General features: G+C 55.3%; 2 protein-coding genes across 8 annotated transcripts in view; one reads left to right on the top strand and one right to left on the bottom strand.

Moving 5' to 3' along the window:
• Positions 1-1,808, top strand: part of MRTFA (myocardin related transcription factor A) — a 124,115-nt gene extending 122,307 nt beyond the window's left edge. For all 4 annotated transcript variants that reach the window (XM_065944442.1, XM_065944434.1, XM_065944426.1 and 1 more), the window contains one exon: positions 406-1,808. In XM_065944442.1, coding sequence (XP_065800514.1) covers positions 406-908 — 503 coding nt within the window. In that variant the 3' untranslated portion in view covers positions 909-1,808. The remainder of the gene's footprint in view (positions 1-405) is intronic.
• The window catches only part of SGSM3 (small G protein signaling modulator 3), a 34,078-nt gene continuing 19,526 nt past the window's right edge, over positions 1,666-16,217 (bottom strand). The window contains exons 2-22 of one of the 4 annotated variants that reach the window (XM_065944455.1): positions 10,118-10,230; positions 9,550-9,635; positions 9,099-9,165; positions 7,652-7,848; positions 7,472-7,579; positions 6,813-6,956; positions 6,410-6,605; positions 6,004-6,149; positions 5,542-5,766; positions 5,092-5,146; positions 4,812-4,939; positions 4,562-4,717; positions 4,412-4,466; positions 4,185-4,234; positions 3,872-4,024; positions 3,713-3,783; positions 3,518-3,566; positions 3,357-3,442; positions 2,723-2,845; positions 2,562-2,622; positions 1,666-2,350 (exon numbers count right to left, since the gene is read on the bottom strand). In XM_065944455.1, the coding sequence (XP_065800527.1) occupies positions 2,270-2,350; positions 2,562-2,622; positions 2,723-2,845; positions 3,357-3,442; positions 3,518-3,566; positions 3,713-3,783; positions 3,872-4,024; positions 4,185-4,234; positions 4,412-4,466; positions 4,562-4,717; positions 4,812-4,939; positions 5,092-5,146; positions 5,542-5,766; positions 6,004-6,149; positions 6,410-6,605; positions 6,813-6,956; positions 7,472-7,579; positions 7,652-7,848; positions 9,099-9,165; positions 9,550-9,635; positions 10,118-10,124 (2,244 nt within the window). In that variant the 5' untranslated portion in view covers positions 10,125-10,230 and the 3' untranslated portion in view covers positions 1,666-2,269. Of the gene's footprint in view, positions 2,351-2,561; positions 2,623-2,722; positions 2,846-3,356; positions 3,443-3,517; positions 3,567-3,712; positions 3,784-3,871; positions 4,025-4,184; positions 4,235-4,411; positions 4,467-4,561; positions 4,718-4,811; positions 4,940-5,091; positions 5,147-5,541; positions 5,767-6,003; positions 6,150-6,409; positions 6,606-6,812; positions 7,060-7,471; positions 7,580-7,651; positions 7,849-9,098; positions 9,528-9,549; positions 9,636-10,117; positions 10,231-16,217 lie in introns of those variants that run through there. The other 3 variants (XM_065944463.1, XM_065944473.1, XM_065944483.1) reach the window with 3 other exon arrangements.

The raw sequence follows: 16,217 nt of genomic DNA, 5'->3' as shown, positions 1-16,217 counted from the left end.
CAGTTGGGTTTTGTTGAGTTCTAGGAGTTATTCTTGGTATCAGTCACTTACCCAGATACACGGTTTGCAAGTATTTTCTCCCATTCCACGGCTTGTCTTCTTTTTTGAAGTATAGTTGCTATACGGTCTTTTCACTCTTGATAGTGATCTTTGACGTATAAAGTTTTAAATTTTTATGTAGGCCAGTTTTTCTTTGCCTGTGACTTTGGTGTTACGACCAAGAAATCACTACTGACTTCAGTGTCACGAAGACGTTCCCTTTCCTTTTCTTTTCTAGTTTTGGCTCCTAAATCTAGATCTTTGGCCCATTTTGAGTTAATATTTGTACGTGCTGTAAGGGGAAGCTCCAGTTGCAGGTCACACTCAGGCTGGCTTCTGACGCCCCTTTGCTTTCTTGATTGGCAGAGATCTCAGCGGACTTCAAGGAGCCAGGGAAAGAGAAGGCGCCCCCGACAGCAGCCTGTGGCTCGCCCCTGGCCGCCCAGGCCTCGCCCGCGGCCGAGCTCCCTCAGGCTGCCCCACCGCCGTCAGGCTCGCCGGCCCTGCCCGGGCGCCTGGAGGACTTCCTGGAGAGCAGCACAGGGCTGCCCCTGCTGACTGGTGGGCACGAGGGGCCGGAGCCCCTCTCCCTCATTGATGACCTCCACAGCCAGATGCTGAGCAGCTCCGCCATCCTGGACCACCCCCCATCTCCCATGGACACCTCGGAATTGCACTTTGCGCCTGAGCCCAGCGGCGTGGGGCTGGACTTGGCCGACGGGCACCTGGACAGCATGGACTGGCTGGAGCTGTCGTCAGGCGGGCCGGTGCTTGGCCTGGCCCCGCTCAGCACCACGGCCCCCAGCCTCTTCTCCACGGACTTCCTTGACGGCCACGACTTGCAGCTGCACTGGGACTCCTGCTTGTAGCTCCGGGGGGTGGGAGGGCTAGAGGCCCCGAGAAGTCCGGGGCGCCGGCACTTTGCAGCCCCATCCCGCCCCTCTGTGAGGCCGGAAGTCCTGACAATCACAGGCCCTGCCCCGTGGAGGCCAGAGCAGGCATCCCCACGCCTGCCTCGGGCTCACCCAGGAGACGGTGCCGGGTCCCACCCTGGGCTTGGGGAGGCCTGCACGGGCCAGGCTTCTATTTGATCTCCTTCTGTGAGGTCGCGGTGCACTTGCCGGCTGCGGTCTGCTCAGGAGGCGAGGCCCGGGGCTGAGGCAGAGCCAGGGCCAGCGTGTCCTCCTCTCCCCCCTTCCCCGAGGGAGGGACGGCTGGGCCTCTACCTCACCATCCTCGTGACGCCAACACCAGGGTCCCAGGCTTCCCGGGGGCTCCCTGCATCTTAGTGTCTTGGTGTAGTGCAGCCATGTAGTGGTTGGTGGCAAACATTTTCTGTACAGGTGTACATACCTCTATTCTATATCGCCATACATATACACATATATCTGGGGGGGTGGGTGTGGCCACCCCCGCCTTCTGCACACGGAAGGGCCTGGAGACCACCGCTCCCAGGGCTGGACACGGCTTACCGCGGTCCCGCCCATCACTTGTGTTTGACGTGCAGCCACCTCGCCACAGCCTGTGCCCCACCCTCCTGCTTCCTGCTCCTTATCAGTGCCACGAGGGCGGGGTGCTTCCTGCCCCCTGCCCACATTCCGTCTGCTGCCTCACTGCAGCCGCCACGGCCCGGGGATGGCGGGGGAGCCCTCAGGCTCTGGCTGCCGACTCCTGCCCGTCACGGTCATCACAGGGGACGAGGGGTGGAGTCACCAAAACCAGAGGTGGGACAGCTGTGTGAACTTTTTAAAATAAAAACAAAAACACCTCTTGCTGGTCCATCTTGTTCAATCCACCTTTTAGACGAGACGTGGGTGGTAGGGCTGAGTCCTGGGTGTCCACACCATGACCATTTCCCGGCCCTGGCTGGATTGGAGGCGGGGAGGTGCTTTCTCAAAGACAAGAGTTTATTGATAAATCAAGGAGGCCCAGGAGCCTTCAGCCACCCCCACCCTCTTCCTGAGCAAAACCTGACAGCACGGAGCTGGTGCCCACCTCCTCCCGAAGTTCTTGGTCAGCACGTGGAGCTGGGCCCAGGGCCTCTGTGAAGACGCTGGCAGGACAAGGCCCTCCCCCAGTCCTGGGGGTCTCGGCAAAGCTAGGCACCTCCTCCTGTTCCTGCCACCCCCTGCACCCCCCACACAGTGCCCAGAGCGCTGGAGCGTGTCCTCCCCTTGACCCTGCAGCTTCGGGCTGGCCTGGGCAGGCAGGGGGCCCCTGGAGAAGCACGTCACCCATCGATGTCCCAGCTGAAGAGGTGGTGCTTCACCAGCATGTCCTGGACGCCCTCCTTCAGGGGCTTCTTCTCCTCCTGCACGAGACAGCCCTCCTGTCACGGCTGCTGGGCACACAGCGAGGAAGCCAGGTGGCAGAGGCCAGGGCGGTCCTCACAGGCGGCGCCAGCACTCAGGGCCCCCCGAGGCCTCAACTACCTGGAAATGCTTGGGGGAGGCAGCCCCTGGCACTGATGCCAGCCTGCCCCACCTGCCACAGTCCCCGGGAAGGCAGGCCTCACCACCCACCTCTCTCTTTGCAGGAAGCTCCCAGTCCTGGGAGAGGCTGAACGCGAAGCAGCAGAGGACCCTGGAGGGTGAAGGGGTGGGAGGGGGGGCTGTCAGATGCTGGTAGGGGGTTCAGCCCACCCCCCCCCCGGCTGGGGCTGCAGGACTCAGGGCCTCCTCACCGCAGCTCGCACTTGATCTGAACCCAGCCGGGGCTGCGCAGGAAGGACCAGGGCTGGTACCACTTCTCCACAGTCGGCAGGCTGGAGCAGAGCACCTCCAGCCACAGGTGCAGCACCTGCTCGCTGGGGGCAGGGAGGGGACCTGCTCAGAGGCCTGCGCCCACCCCGGTCCCCTCACCACCCCTCCTGCGGCTGAGGCTCCATTACCACCTCCCGCCAGGGGCCCTCAGCCCCTCTGGGCACTCAGCTAGTGACCCCCCTGCTCACTGGCCAGGAGGCCCACAGTGCGCTCTGAGTTCATCTCGGGGACCCCTGCCCCCAGGTCAGCGCAGCCTGGACGCTGCCCCTCTGCCTGGTGGCAAGTCCAGAAACCCCATGCTCAGCCTGGCTCCCCGAGGCCGGCGTCCCTCAGCCTGCAGCCAGGTCCCCGGTGAGCCCTGACCACGCACCTCACTGTAACCAGTGCTGCCCGAGCCCCAGCGCCCCTCCCTGCCAAGCGGCGGCCAGTCTCACGCTGGAGGATGACCTTCAGGAGCCACCCTGGCCGCCACCCACCTCCGTCTGCCCAGCTCAGCCCCATCCCCCGCGAGGGCACGCGCACACACACCCTGCTCATGGGGGCGCGCACACTCACTTGAGCCCCACGCAGATGAGGGAGCGGAGCTTCACGTCCATTTGTGCATGTGCGGCGTCGTGAGTCACGTTAACAGACTGCACAGCCTGGGGGCACAGTGGTCACTCAGGTGTCCCCAGCTGCCCACCCTAGAGGCCGGTCCGCCCGCGGCCCCTGCTTACCCGGTAGAGCAGCTCCTCTGGGGTCAGGACTTTGCCATCTTCGTCCAACCTGAGGGGGGACCAGAGCTGCCTGCACCGCCCTGGATGGCTGGGGCCACACCCCGCCTCCACCCCCAGCCCCAGGCTGCCGGGCGACCCTGCAGGAGGGCGACCCTGCAGGGGGGACCCTGCAGGAGGATGCAGGCGCCGGGTTACCTGTACGTCTTGCACAGCACCAGGCGGGAGTACACGGAGTCGAAGTCTCTCTCGACCTCCCGGCCCGCCGCCTGGGGGGTGAGGTGAGTCAGGTCAGAGCCACAGAGTCCGGCTGAGCGGGTCACCTCCCCACCAGCTCCACAGGGTCTGGACACTCACCTCCTCGATAAACAGCCAGGGGTGGCAGGCGCCCCCGAGCAGCGAAGGCTTCTTCAGTCCGTGCTCAAACAGGGCCTTGAGGGCCGGGCAGAGGGTCCCTCTCACAAGGTCTGTGACCCCCTCCGTCACAGCGTCGTCCCCCGCGATGGAGTACTGAGGGGGGAGGACGGGGTCTGAGGCCCCAGCCAGCCCCTCCCCGTCCTCACAAGCGCTCCACACGCCGGGGGGACACAGCCCAGGGCCAGGAGGGCGCCAGCCTTGGGACAGAAGGGGCGCGGCCCCGGGGACTGGCCCACCTCGCGTGCGCGCTCACCTCCTTGCTCCGCTCATCCAGGACTTCCACAAACTTGGCTGGAAACCAGCCTGTGGGAGAAGCAGAGCCCGTGAGGCATGCAGCTCTGCGTCCTGAGGCGCCACCTGCCACGGGGCTGAGGACACAGGGCGACAGGCACGCCGAGCAAACCCAGCGCCGCCGCAAGCTTCACGGCATGGCCCGCCCTCCCCCGGCCCCAAACGACACAGACCAGACGGAGGCCTCACCTCTCAGGCCGTTCAGCTCCCCCACCCAGCAGTGCTCGTCCTTCTGGGAGACGATCTGCCAAGGAAAAGCGTGGGAAGCTCGGCTCCAGCGGCCCGGCGAGGGCGTGGCCACCCGACCACTGCCAAGGGAAGGCGCCGCTCCCCACGCACCGTGATGATGTCGTTCTTGCGGAAGCCCAGCTCGTCGTCGTCATGGCGCTCGAAGTCCAGCAGGGCCTTGGCCCGGCGCGGGTGGCCGCGCGAGCAGGCCACATAGTTTTCGTGGTCCCGCTGGTGGCTCTCCATGCTGTAGTCCGGGGTCAGCTCCTGCCGGGGCGGCGGGAGGACCACTGCTCGCGACAGGGCTAGGGGAGTGGGGCCCCGGCCACGCCCCGCGTCCAGGGCTGGCCCCAAGACTCACCACGTTGCAGTTCTTGGGGTCTGTGCACTGGAAGTGGCGGGCCACACGCAGAATGGCTTCCCGAAGGTCGGCCACCAGCTCCGTCTGCTTAATGTTCTTGGCCTTCATCGCCTCGAGGTCATCCTCCCCTGCAAGGTCCAGAGACCAATGGCAGCCGTGGCCACGCCCCATCCCGACTCCAAAGAAGCGCAGAGTCCACGCGGGGTGTGAGTCTGATCGCCCCCATCGCCCCGCTTTCAGAGCCCAGCCCAGCGTCTGGCCGCCTGCACAGAGCTCTCACCAAAGAGCAGCGATGTGATGCCGGACTTCCTCCGCTGGGTCCTGCGGCGGACCACCTGTGGGCATGAAGTCAGGTCAGCGGGGCCCGGGCATCTGGCACCCAGACCACCTGTGAGCATGAAGTCAGGTCAGCGGGGCTGGGCACCCAGCAAAGCAGGGGGCGCCTCAGCACAGGGGGGCACCGAGCAGAGCCGTCCCGCATGAGGCCCGGCCGGCATCTCACTCGCGCCGCCTTCTCTGACGTGGCCTCTGAGGCCAGCTCTGAGGGTCGTTTCAAGCCTGGGTCTATCCTGTGCTCAGACAGGGTGGCTCTTGGCAGGGATGTGCCAAGGCCAAAGCGGTGATCCCTCCACAGCGGTGGTCCCTCCACAGCGGTGGTTCGGCCAGGCTGGGCCCTGGGAGCTGAGCCAAGGGGCGGAGGTGAGCATGGCCTCCTTTCTCCTGTGCCCACCTGAGAGAGGCTGGTGGTGGCGTTGGCACCCAGGAGGTGGCCCTGGTCAGCCAGGAGGTAGGCCAGGTGCTTGCGGCGCTGGGTCTCCACGGCCACGGCTGTGAGCGAGCCCGCCAGCCGCATGGCCTCCGCCAGCAGCAGGTCTGCGTCCTCCAGCTGTGACGGGATGTCCGACAGCGTGTTGAAGATGGAGGCAGAGTTCTCCGACTGGATCAGCTCGTCCTCCTGGGCCAGGCGAAGGGTGGGCGTCACCGCCTGGCAGACCCCAGCCACGGGGGTGACTTCCCTGGATGGTCAAGCTGAGCACAAGGAGGCCCTGCCCCTGAGAGACACACGCCTCCCCCCCCACGGATGGGCCGGTGTTCAGGCCGCAGGAGGCCGCGACCTGGAGGGGAGGAGGCGGAGGGCGGGCCCCGCAGGGGCGCTGGGGAGCCGCCTCTGACGCTGGGGCTGGGCCGTCACCTTGAGGCGGAGCATGCCCAGCGTGGCCTGGAATAGCACCAGGGAGCCCTCGTAGAAAAACAGGTCCCAGAGGCGCAGCAGCAGGCGGATGTGCACCACACTGGCGAAGGCCGTGAGGAACCAGTGCAGCGTGATGAGCGACAGCTCTGCAGACACAGGCAGGGGCCCTGAGGCGGGGCCGGGGCAGTGGGCGCGGGACCGCCAGAGAGGAGGGTATCCCCCAGGCCCGTGAGCCATGGCGGATGCGGGGGCGTCAGAAAGCAAGAGAGCACCGCGGGTGGGCACGCCCCCTCCTCCCTCCTGAGCTGCCAGGCCCGCCACGGCCATGTCCCAGGCCTCAGACCCGCAGCACCTAAGCCCGAGCTGGGACCCCAGGACCCAGAGCAGAGGCGGGTCGGGCCCTCACCAATGTCGTGCTCCTGGAGCAGCCTGTCCAGGCGAGGCAGGTACTGGACGATGAGGTGCCGCAGGACGCGCTGGTCCGTCTGCACGCCCAGCAGGGTGGTGCTGAAGTAGGAGGCGGGCAGCAGGTCCTCCACGATGGCGCACATCATCCAGAAGGCGTCGTCCTCCTCCAGGAAGAGCAGGAGGCAGGCAGCCACCTGGCAGGGCAGGGTCACGAGGGGCATCTACCCAGGTCTCCATGCCCTCGGGGCCCGTGAGAGTGAGGCGGCCCCTGTGGGGGTCACACCACAGACCACGGCCCGCCTCTGGCACCTGGAGCAAATCGTCCTTCTGGCCCCTCGCTCCCCTGGGCGCCCCCACCACCCTCCCCGACGGTGAGATGGGTCGCCCCGGGCTGTGCTCACCATGCCCGTGCCCTGGCAGTAGCCGATCTCCGGGTAGAGCCAGGCCAGCGCTCGGAGCACCCTGCGCAGGCGGGGCACCCCGACGCCGCTCACGTGGGCGAAGCAGGCGTTGCTGGGCATGGTGCGGAGCAGGTCCTTCTCGATCTGCCGGCAGCCCGCCCACAACAAGAGCCCGTGAGGCGCAGCTGCAGCGGCAGAGCCTCCGCACCCACGACACCGAGACCCCCGGGGAGGCGGCCAGGGACCCCTGCATGGGGCAAACCTCAGGTTGGCTTCTCTCCAGGAAGGGGGGTCCTCAGGCTCTGGGTCAAAGCTAACCCTCCTCCCCTGGGGAACAGAGCGCAGCTGGTGTGCAGCTGAGGCCACGTGGTTCACTGGGACTTTCTCAACAAAACTACAGAAGCCTGGGGCTTGAGCCAGAGCTATGGAATGAGAATCTCTGGAAAGAAGCCTGGTAACCTGCATTTAAAGTCTCCAGGGGACCCTAATATGCACTGGGTATGGTGACCTTTCTGACTATCCCCCCAACTCCTAGAGGAACCAAGGGAGAAGCTGGCTCCAGGCACAGGCGTAGGGGTGAAAGGACTACCCAGGGCTGCCTCCTGGCCGCCGAGCTCTCCTGGGCCACCCCTGAGGGGCCTCCCCCCACAGGGCCTCACCTGCTTGGCGGCAATGGTCTCATCGTTGGAGCTGTTCTTCACGATCTCTCGGTAGGACAGCTCTGAGTTCCTCTTCTTCTGTAGGGCCCCGGACAGCCGCATCCACAGCTGAGGGAGGGGCACAGCACTCAGTCCCCGTGGGGCCTTGATCCCTGCGGCCTCCTCGGGCCCCTGCCTCACCTGCGGCCTCATGCTGTGGGGGACCCCGGCCAGCACCAGGGAGCGGAGCTTCTCCGAGCGGGGCAGGGAGACGGCAATCTTGTCCCAGGTGAGATCCCCCACGTCGTGGTTGTGGGTGAACTCCAGGTGGGCCTGCCAGCGCAGCCTCTGGGGGGGATCCTCCAGCAGCTGGCCGGAATAGGGGGTGCCATCTGCGTCTGTGGGGAGGGGGAACAGTGACCCCGCTGCCTGTGCTCCGAGAGCAGAGGGCCGGGCTCAGGGTCCACTGCCCAGATCTCACCACTGAAACCCAGGGCCCCCTTTCCAGCCACTTCCCTGGCACCCTGAACAGCAAGTCCGCGCTCTTCACTGTCTCCCCCAAACCAGACCCGTGAGCCTGCCATCCCCGCTCCCCAGGTGTTCACCCTCCTGCCCTGAAAATCCTGTTGGCCTTGCCTTTGTCGAGGATCAATAAACAAATCTAAACACCCTGTCAGGATACAGAATACTCCCGTCATACTAGAAAGTTCCCTGTGTTCCTCTCAGTTCCAGCTTTTAACTCACAAACACCTGCCTATGAACCAGACAACAAGGAAGACGCGTCAGAACTGGAAATGTGCGTGACCTGCAGATGGCTGGTATCAGTCAGTTATCTGCTTGGTGCAGGCCACCCTGGGTTCTGGCAGACAGCCTCCCAAGTGCCCATGTGGCGACTGACAGCAGCAAGCAGTGGGCATGGCCTGGGGTTCGCTTACAGAAGACTGGTCACAAATACACGATGACCAGTCCATTACAATGGGACCGTCACAGTCACAGAAAGTAGTCTTTAAAGGATATCTTAACTGACAGACAAAATGCTCATGGAATAAAGTGAAAAGATATAAGAACAATATAAAAACATGTATTTGATACCATCTTAGTTATGAAAGGTACATAGTTATGAGAGATACTTGGTTATGAAAGATACTCACAAAGCCAGGAGAAAAACAAACTGAAATATCAGCAGTTATCTGCAGGTTGTAGGATTACGGGTTAATTTGTTTTAATCTTTATATTTTGACGTATTTTAAAAATTCTTTATAATGAACATTATTGCTTTTATTATCATTACAATCAATAAAATTAATCTTAAAAACACAAACAGGGAATTCCTGGAGGTCCAGTGGCTAGGACTTAGCACTTTAATTGCTGAGGGCCCAGGTTCAATCCCTGGTTGGAGAACTAAGATTCCACAAGCTGTGCAGAGTGACAAAAAAGGAAAAAGGGAACCTTGCCCCCTCCAAAACCAAAAATACCCCGGAGGACTCTGTACACTATAGCGTCAGCATCAGATATGGCTTTGTCCATGATTCTAGAACATCGGGGTGAAACATCCAGAACCCGAGGCCACCACAGTGTCATCAGTCACAGAGCTGGTGCTCCCCAACAAGGACAGGGGCGAGGTTACCCCCGAGGGGCTCAGCCTCACCTTCCTTGTCCACGCGGAAGCCGAACTCATCATAGCAGAACTCCAGCTGCTCCAAGGCCTCCTCCTTCTAGAGCCGGGGGTGGGGAAGGTCAGCACTACTGCACTTCTCCCAGCCTTCCCTGAAGCCTCCTGTGGTCATCTCTCAGCTACGGGCCCCCGACCCTCTTGAATTCTCCCTGCATTTTCCTTGTTTTCCTCAGAAGTCAAAGATAATAAGGTCAAGGCAAGAAACACATTTTATGCATTTTCGTGTCCCCATAATACCAAGATCAGAGCTCATACTTTTTCTCCAACCTAATGCTTGATTCACAGAGGATGTAGAGCTAAGAAGCTGTCTCTGACTTGGGAGCCCATGTGAATTCAGGGGAGCAGCTCCCCTCCCAGGATATCTGCAGCAGTTGGTGGCCCCCCGGGCGCCCCAGGTGGAGCAGAGCCGCTGAGCCTGCTGTACCTGCGCGTACTTGGCCAGGATCTCCTGGGGCCACATGCTTGGAGTCAGGGCTGAGAAGGGGCCATTGGCAGAAGGTACGTGACTCCCTAAAAGCAGGGAAGACCAGGAATGGGAGATAAACATAATGCAGAGTATTCAGGGGGTAAATTCAAGTTGAGACACCCCTCCTCCCCCACCCCCATCATTAAAGGACTGGACCATCCACAGTGGGATGGACGGGGGAGGGCAGAAAGCTAGCAACCTGCAACTTTTGGGAGAAGTTACAGGAGACCAGCGGCGTGCTACCAGATGGAACCAGACCTCCTCCCCTGGCTCTCCTTCCACCTGTGTATAAGGACTGCAGGGAGGTGGAGGGCAGGGACTCGAGAAGACTGAGGAGACAGTGGCAGTAACTCTCCCAGAGGCCTGTCAGAAGACTTCCTCTGACCTGGACGGTCCATGTGACCCCTTGAAGGTCTGTGGGAAACAAGCCTGCTTCCCTCCCACCAGGGAGGTCCTCTTGGGTAAGACTCCCTTTCCCCCTGGAAGGCCTGTCACCCCATTTCCAAGCCAGGCCCCTGCCTCCCACCTGACATTGTGCGAAGAGGACAGGAGAAATCTTCTGCAGATCCAGACTGGGGTTTCCTAGCCTAGTGTCACAGAGCTGGGAAGCTCCTCAAGCGTCATCTGGTCCAGAAACATCTGCTTGGACAGGAGTGCAAAGGGGAAAGTCATCTACTGCAGCCCCTCTGCAGGGGGTCCTTTCTACACGTAGATTCAGATATGCTGGTCCAAGGCGGTGGCAAGGTAAATGTTTGACAGTGAAGGAAAAGTCTCACTTGAAAGAAAAGGCCTACTGTTCTCAACATTTCATCCAAGAGGAAAATACTGTGAAGAAGCTATAAAACTGTGGTTCTCAACAGCTCTGTGAGGCAAGAGGACAGGCTCCACACTCCTAAGGATGGAGAAGATCACACAGACAGACTCCTGACGCTCTGTGCTCATGCAAATGTTCCTTAAAACAGAAAACAAAAACCAGACACCGTGGAAACTTCCGTGAATAGGTTCCTCCAAGCCAGAATTTTTGAGGAATCACTTAGAACACGTCTGACTCAATACCTCCACTCACCTGACTCCGGCGTTTCCACTTCATCCACCATACTTTTCAGCACCTCAGAGCTGGAAAACTATGAAGCTGCATCTAACTAAATCTCCTGTTAACTGTTTAAACCCTTGCCTCTCTCTTTGTGTCCTCTTTAAAAAACGACTCAACAATAAAGAGACAAATAGCCCAATTTTTAAAAACGGGCTTAAGATTTGAACAGACATTTCTCCAAATAACAGATGGTAAGTAGCCAATGAGAAGGTACAAAGATGTTCAACATCATTAGTCACCAGGAAAATGCACATCAAAACCACAGTGAGAGTCCATGTCACACCCACGAGGACGGCTATAATCAAAAAGGCAATGATGAGTGTTGGTGAGGATGTGGCAAAACTGGAAGCCTCATATGCTGCTGGTGGGAATGTAAGATGGAGCAACTGCTGTGGAAAGCACTCTGATGCTCCTCAAAAGGTGAAATGTAGGGTTGCCGCATGACCCCAGAATTCCACTCCTAGTTATTTACCCACAAGAAATTAAAACAGTTATCCACACAGAAAACTGTACATGGAGTGTTTACAGCAAAATCACTCATTCTAGCCAAAATGCAGAAACAACCCATATGTCTAAGAACTGGTGAAGCGATATATGAAATACGTAGAATATCCATACAATGGATTATTATTCAGGTGTAAAAAGGAATGAAGTGCTAATAATGCTATACCATAGGTGAATCCTAAAAACAGTTAAAGAAGCCAGTAACAAGTCAGTTAAAGAAGCCAGTCACAAGAGGATGAATACTGGTATGATTCTAATTAAAAGAAATGCCCAGCAGAGGCAAATCCCCAGTTACAGAAAGTAGATTAGTGACTGACAGGGGCTGGAGAAGAGGGGAAGGCAGAGTGACCGCTGATGGGGTATCTATTTGTGGAGGTGAAAACTGGTCTGGAATTGGAGAGTGGTGATTAGTCACACAACAGTATGAAATATTCAAACCACTGAAACATCCACTTTAAAAGTAGTGAACTTTGTAACATGTGATTTGTATCTCAATTTTAAAACAATAAATAATCAACCGAGGCATCAGCCCTCAGGGCTTCCTCTCACTTTCTAACCTGTTCCTTTTAGAACTAGAAAGAACCTATCATCACCTACTTGAGCCTCAACAGAAAAGCAGTTTCTCAGTCTTTTTCTGAATGAAGGCCTTTACTTCTAACCATGAAAGGAAAGTAAGGTACCATAAACAGAAGATAACCATGGAGATGTGGTTGAAATCTTTTAGGACAAGTTGCCCTCTAGGTTTTGGAACCATATCCACCTAGCCCTAAACATCCTTCTGCCATTTTTCAGGTGACAGGAGCTCGAAGGTGACAGCTGTTGGTTTCATCTCCTCCCTGCTGTCTGCACAGTTCTGGGTAAACTCGAAGGGTCAGGTGAGTGAGAAAGAAACAAAAAGGAAAGTCAAAGAACCACTTCGAGGGCACCGTGAGAAAACATCAGCCTGTGGACCCTTTACTCTAGCACATGTTGAAAATTAGGCCCATGAAAAAAACTTAGTTCTCTTTAAAGACACACTTGCCAATCTAGGGCCAAAACTAGTCAGCTTGTCCCAAGGGCAGTTCAGCTGGGTCACCAGCCCCTCCTCCTGCCCAGACACAACCTAACTGGGCCCCTAACTGGGTCATGTATGAGCTAAATGCCCATCACGACGGCCCACTTGGGAGAAAGCCCTCCTGCTTCCAGACAAGTCCTGCTGAGAAACAGATGGCAGAAGCCACTTCCTTCATGGGCCAGCCATCCTAGACCTGTCTGTCTGCTTTGCGAGAGGAAGATGTAATGTGTTCCTTCAGAGTAACAGGTATGTGGGGCCTGTTTTGAATCAGAATTCTGTGATGGATGCAGCAAGTATTTTTACATTAAAGATAGAAGTTCCTAAAATCATGTCAGCATTCAATCCTCACAACATATTTTCATGCATTCCTCACACATGAGAAACAAGCTAAGAGGAGACCCACAAACAGTCTCCCAAATGGACCCTGATAACCGTGTCCCCGGCCGGCACCTGGTGAGAGGATGTTGGTCGGCCACCAGCTCAGCAGTGCTGGGGAAGAATCCCTGAGCTCGGCCATGCCGCTGCTGGCCCGGAGCCCTGGGCGAGCACGCTGCTGTGGCATCAGCCTTAGGATGGCGTGGCTTTCCAGCTCATCCTCTGCCACCTTCGTGCAGGGCCAGACGGTGCTGCGGTTCAAGTGAAGACCTCTCTGGTCAGACAGATGTGGAGTCACACCCCAGCTCTGTGGCTCCCCACTTATAACCTTGGGCACATTTACATCACCTATTTGAATCTCAGTTTTCTCCTCCACAGACTGGATAGAATAACAGTACCAACATCCCGAAGTGGTTATGAGGATGACGTGAGAACACAAAGAACCCTACTGCCCTGACACACAGCGAATGCTCAGGAAGCATCAGACGATAAGCAGGAGTCCTCCTAACTTCCAGAAGGTTACTAACTGGACCCTCTACACTGAGGTTACTAAAGGCCATACAGCAACTGCTGGTAACCGTCCATTACAGCCTCTAAAAACAACAACTTCCTATGGTTCAAAGTAACACATGCCAGTTGAGATCATCAGAAACACTTCTCCTCACCAACGCCTCCAAACAACGCCTGGCTGTTTCCTCCAGAAGGGTGGAGGACGTGTGGAGGAAGAGGGTGCTGTCTGTGGAGGACAGAGCAGGCTGGGAAGACAGTTCTCAGCATGTAGCTCCCTTTCCCGACCTTGGCTTGCCCCTTGTTCGATCAGTCACTCAGCAGTTACTGAGCACCGCCATGAGCCAAGCATGGCTATCAGGGCTGAGATGCAACACTGAAAAACACAAGTCCCCACAATTACATCACAACAGAGAATCAGACAACGAACACAGAAACAGCTGTTAGACGGTGCTATCTACAGTCCTCTGAGGGTAAAGGTACAGAAGTGTCAGGAGAAAGGGGCCATGTAGTTAATGTGATCAGGAAAAGTTCTCTGAGGATTAGGTGACATCCAAGCAAAGACCCAAACAAAAGGAAGTGGGAGACCAAGTCCTGTGGCTCCTGAAGGAAGGAGGATCCAGGCAGCAGGAGCAGCAGGGAGGTATGTGGCAGGTGGAAACAGCTGCAGGGGACAGCTGGCTCAGGAGGGCCTTACAGTGCAACAGAGAACCGAATCTTATTCTCCTAAAGGTTCTGAGCAGCAGTGAATCCCAATCTGACTCAGGATTTAAAAGCTCTCTCTGGCTGCTGTGCAGAGAAGACTGCGGGGCAGGAGGTGGTGACGTGGTAGGAATGATGTTGGCTTTGCTACTGTGGGAACAGTGAGAACAGGTCAGACTCTGGGTATATTCTAAAGAGATTGCAAATTATATATATAGGCCATTTCTCTCACTAACTGCCCCCGAGTCCTTGAGTTCCCAACAGGAGCTGGAAGTGATATCACTAATCTGGGCAGGCAGGTTTTTCCAGCTTCCGGTTGCTATGGAAACCTTCCTGAAAGCAGCCATCTGGGAGCTGGCTGAAGCAGCCAGGTCACTGGTGGCCGGCCCTGCTGTTGTCACAGGGATACTAAGAGGCAGAAACTTTTGAGTAACAAAGAATATATTGGAAGCAGATTAAAAGACGTAAATGGAATTCTTAAAATTACCTTTTGATCCAGTAATATTCTCCTGGAAACTTAAGGAAATAATTCAATAGAAGCAAAAAAGTATGTGCATGAAAAGGTCTACTTCGGCATCATCTATACAACAAAAACGTGAGAACAATTTATACGTCAAACGTTATGGGAATTAATAAGATCTGGGTATACTGACACTGTAAAATGTGATATAATCATGTCATATTCCAGTTATAGACTTCTGCTTCTGGCCAAGATGGAGTTATAAGGAATTGGATTTACTTTCCCAACCAGAACAACTAAAAAGTCAGAAAGATACATGAAACTATGGCTTCCAAACACTGGATGACAGGCCGCACAGGACAGTGAAGCCGGGGAGAGACAGAACGATTGAGCTGAGCCCTGTGACTGCCTGTTACCACCGGGGCAGAGTCTGCAGTTAGGACTGGGCGCCCAGGAGGGCTGAGAGCTAAAAGCCACCGAAGCAGCCTGAATATGTAGAGCAGAGACCTGCAGAGAGAACTCCAGAAATCTGTGGACAGCACCGTCAAGTCTTCATGTGAACACTGTGTGTGTGTGTGTAAGCTATCCAAGATTGGGAAGAGAGCCACCTGCAAGGAATGTGAGGAATAATACCTGAAGCTCATCCTACTGAGTCATCGTGATTATACTTTCCTTTTCAGAGATTGTGGAAGAAAATTCACTTAAATTTTAAGAACTTTTCATCTATGTTCATAAAGAAGGCTTGATTGTAGTTTTCTTTCCTAGTAACACCTTTCTTGGGTTTGCTATCAGGATGTATCTGCTTTACACAATGATTTGGGAAGGAGTCCCTCCTCCTCCATTTTAAGAAAAAGATTGTGTAGAAACTGGCATTATTTCTTCCTCAAATGTTGAAATAAAATCACCAATCAAGTCTCTGGTGCCTGGAGTTTCCTTCATGGAAAGATTTTCAACTACAATTTTTTAATAGAGATAAGGCTATTCTGATTATCTATTTCTAGATTGAGTTTTGATAGTTTGTGTACTTTCAAGGAATTTGACAATTATCCAAGTTGTTGAATTTATTGGTAAGTTGAGTCCAAAGTATGCAGAAGAAAAAAACAAACAATAAAAATAATGATAAAAATCAATACAATAGAAAACCAAAGAGAGAGAAAAATCAATGAAACCAAAATCTGTTCCTCTGAAAACAATAAAATCAAACTGATCAGACTGAACAGGAAAACAAGACAATGCAGATTACCAGTATTATCAGGAATGGAAGAAGATACACTACTACAGGCCCTGTAGGCATTAAGAGGGTAATAAAAGAATATTCTGAAGAACTTCTGCCAATAAGTTCTACAATACATAAAATTAATACCATCATGATCAAGTAGAGTTTATCTTGGGAATGCCAGATAAGTTGTTTAAAATCAATGTAATGAAGTATACTAACAGACTGAAGAAGAAAAACTATATGATTATCTCAATAGATGTAGAAGAAACATTTGACAGAAGTCAACATCCATTCATGATAAAAACTATCAGTGATCTAGAAATAGAGGAAACTTCCTTATCCTAATAAAGGGCATCTACAAAAATCCTACAGTTAATATCATACTTAATGATAAATGCCTGAATGCTGTCTCCCTGAGATTGCAAACAAGGAAAAGATTAAACATAATTCCAATCAAAATCCCAGTAGGATATTTTGCTACAACTGACAGATTGATTTTAAAAGTTAGATAGGCAAAAGAATAAAAATACTCAAATTATCAATAATTTGGAAAAGCAGAAAGTTGGAGAATTCACACTACCTGATTTCAATACTTACTATAAAGCTACTGGGCTGACCATAAAGTTCATTCAAATTTGTCCATAATACAATATGGAAAAACCTGAATGAACTTTTTGGCCAACCCAACACATGTAGTACTGGGTGACACTGG

The sequence above is a fragment of the Muntiacus reevesi genome, chromosome 1, assembly GCF_963930625.1.
Source record: "Muntiacus reevesi chromosome 1, mMunRee1.1, whole genome shotgun sequence".
NCBI lineage: Eukaryota > Metazoa > Chordata > Mammalia > Artiodactyla > Cervidae > Muntiacus > Muntiacus reevesi.
The sequence above is the reverse complement of the archived record's forward strand: the minus strand, read 5'-3'. Positions and strand labels throughout refer to the sequence as shown.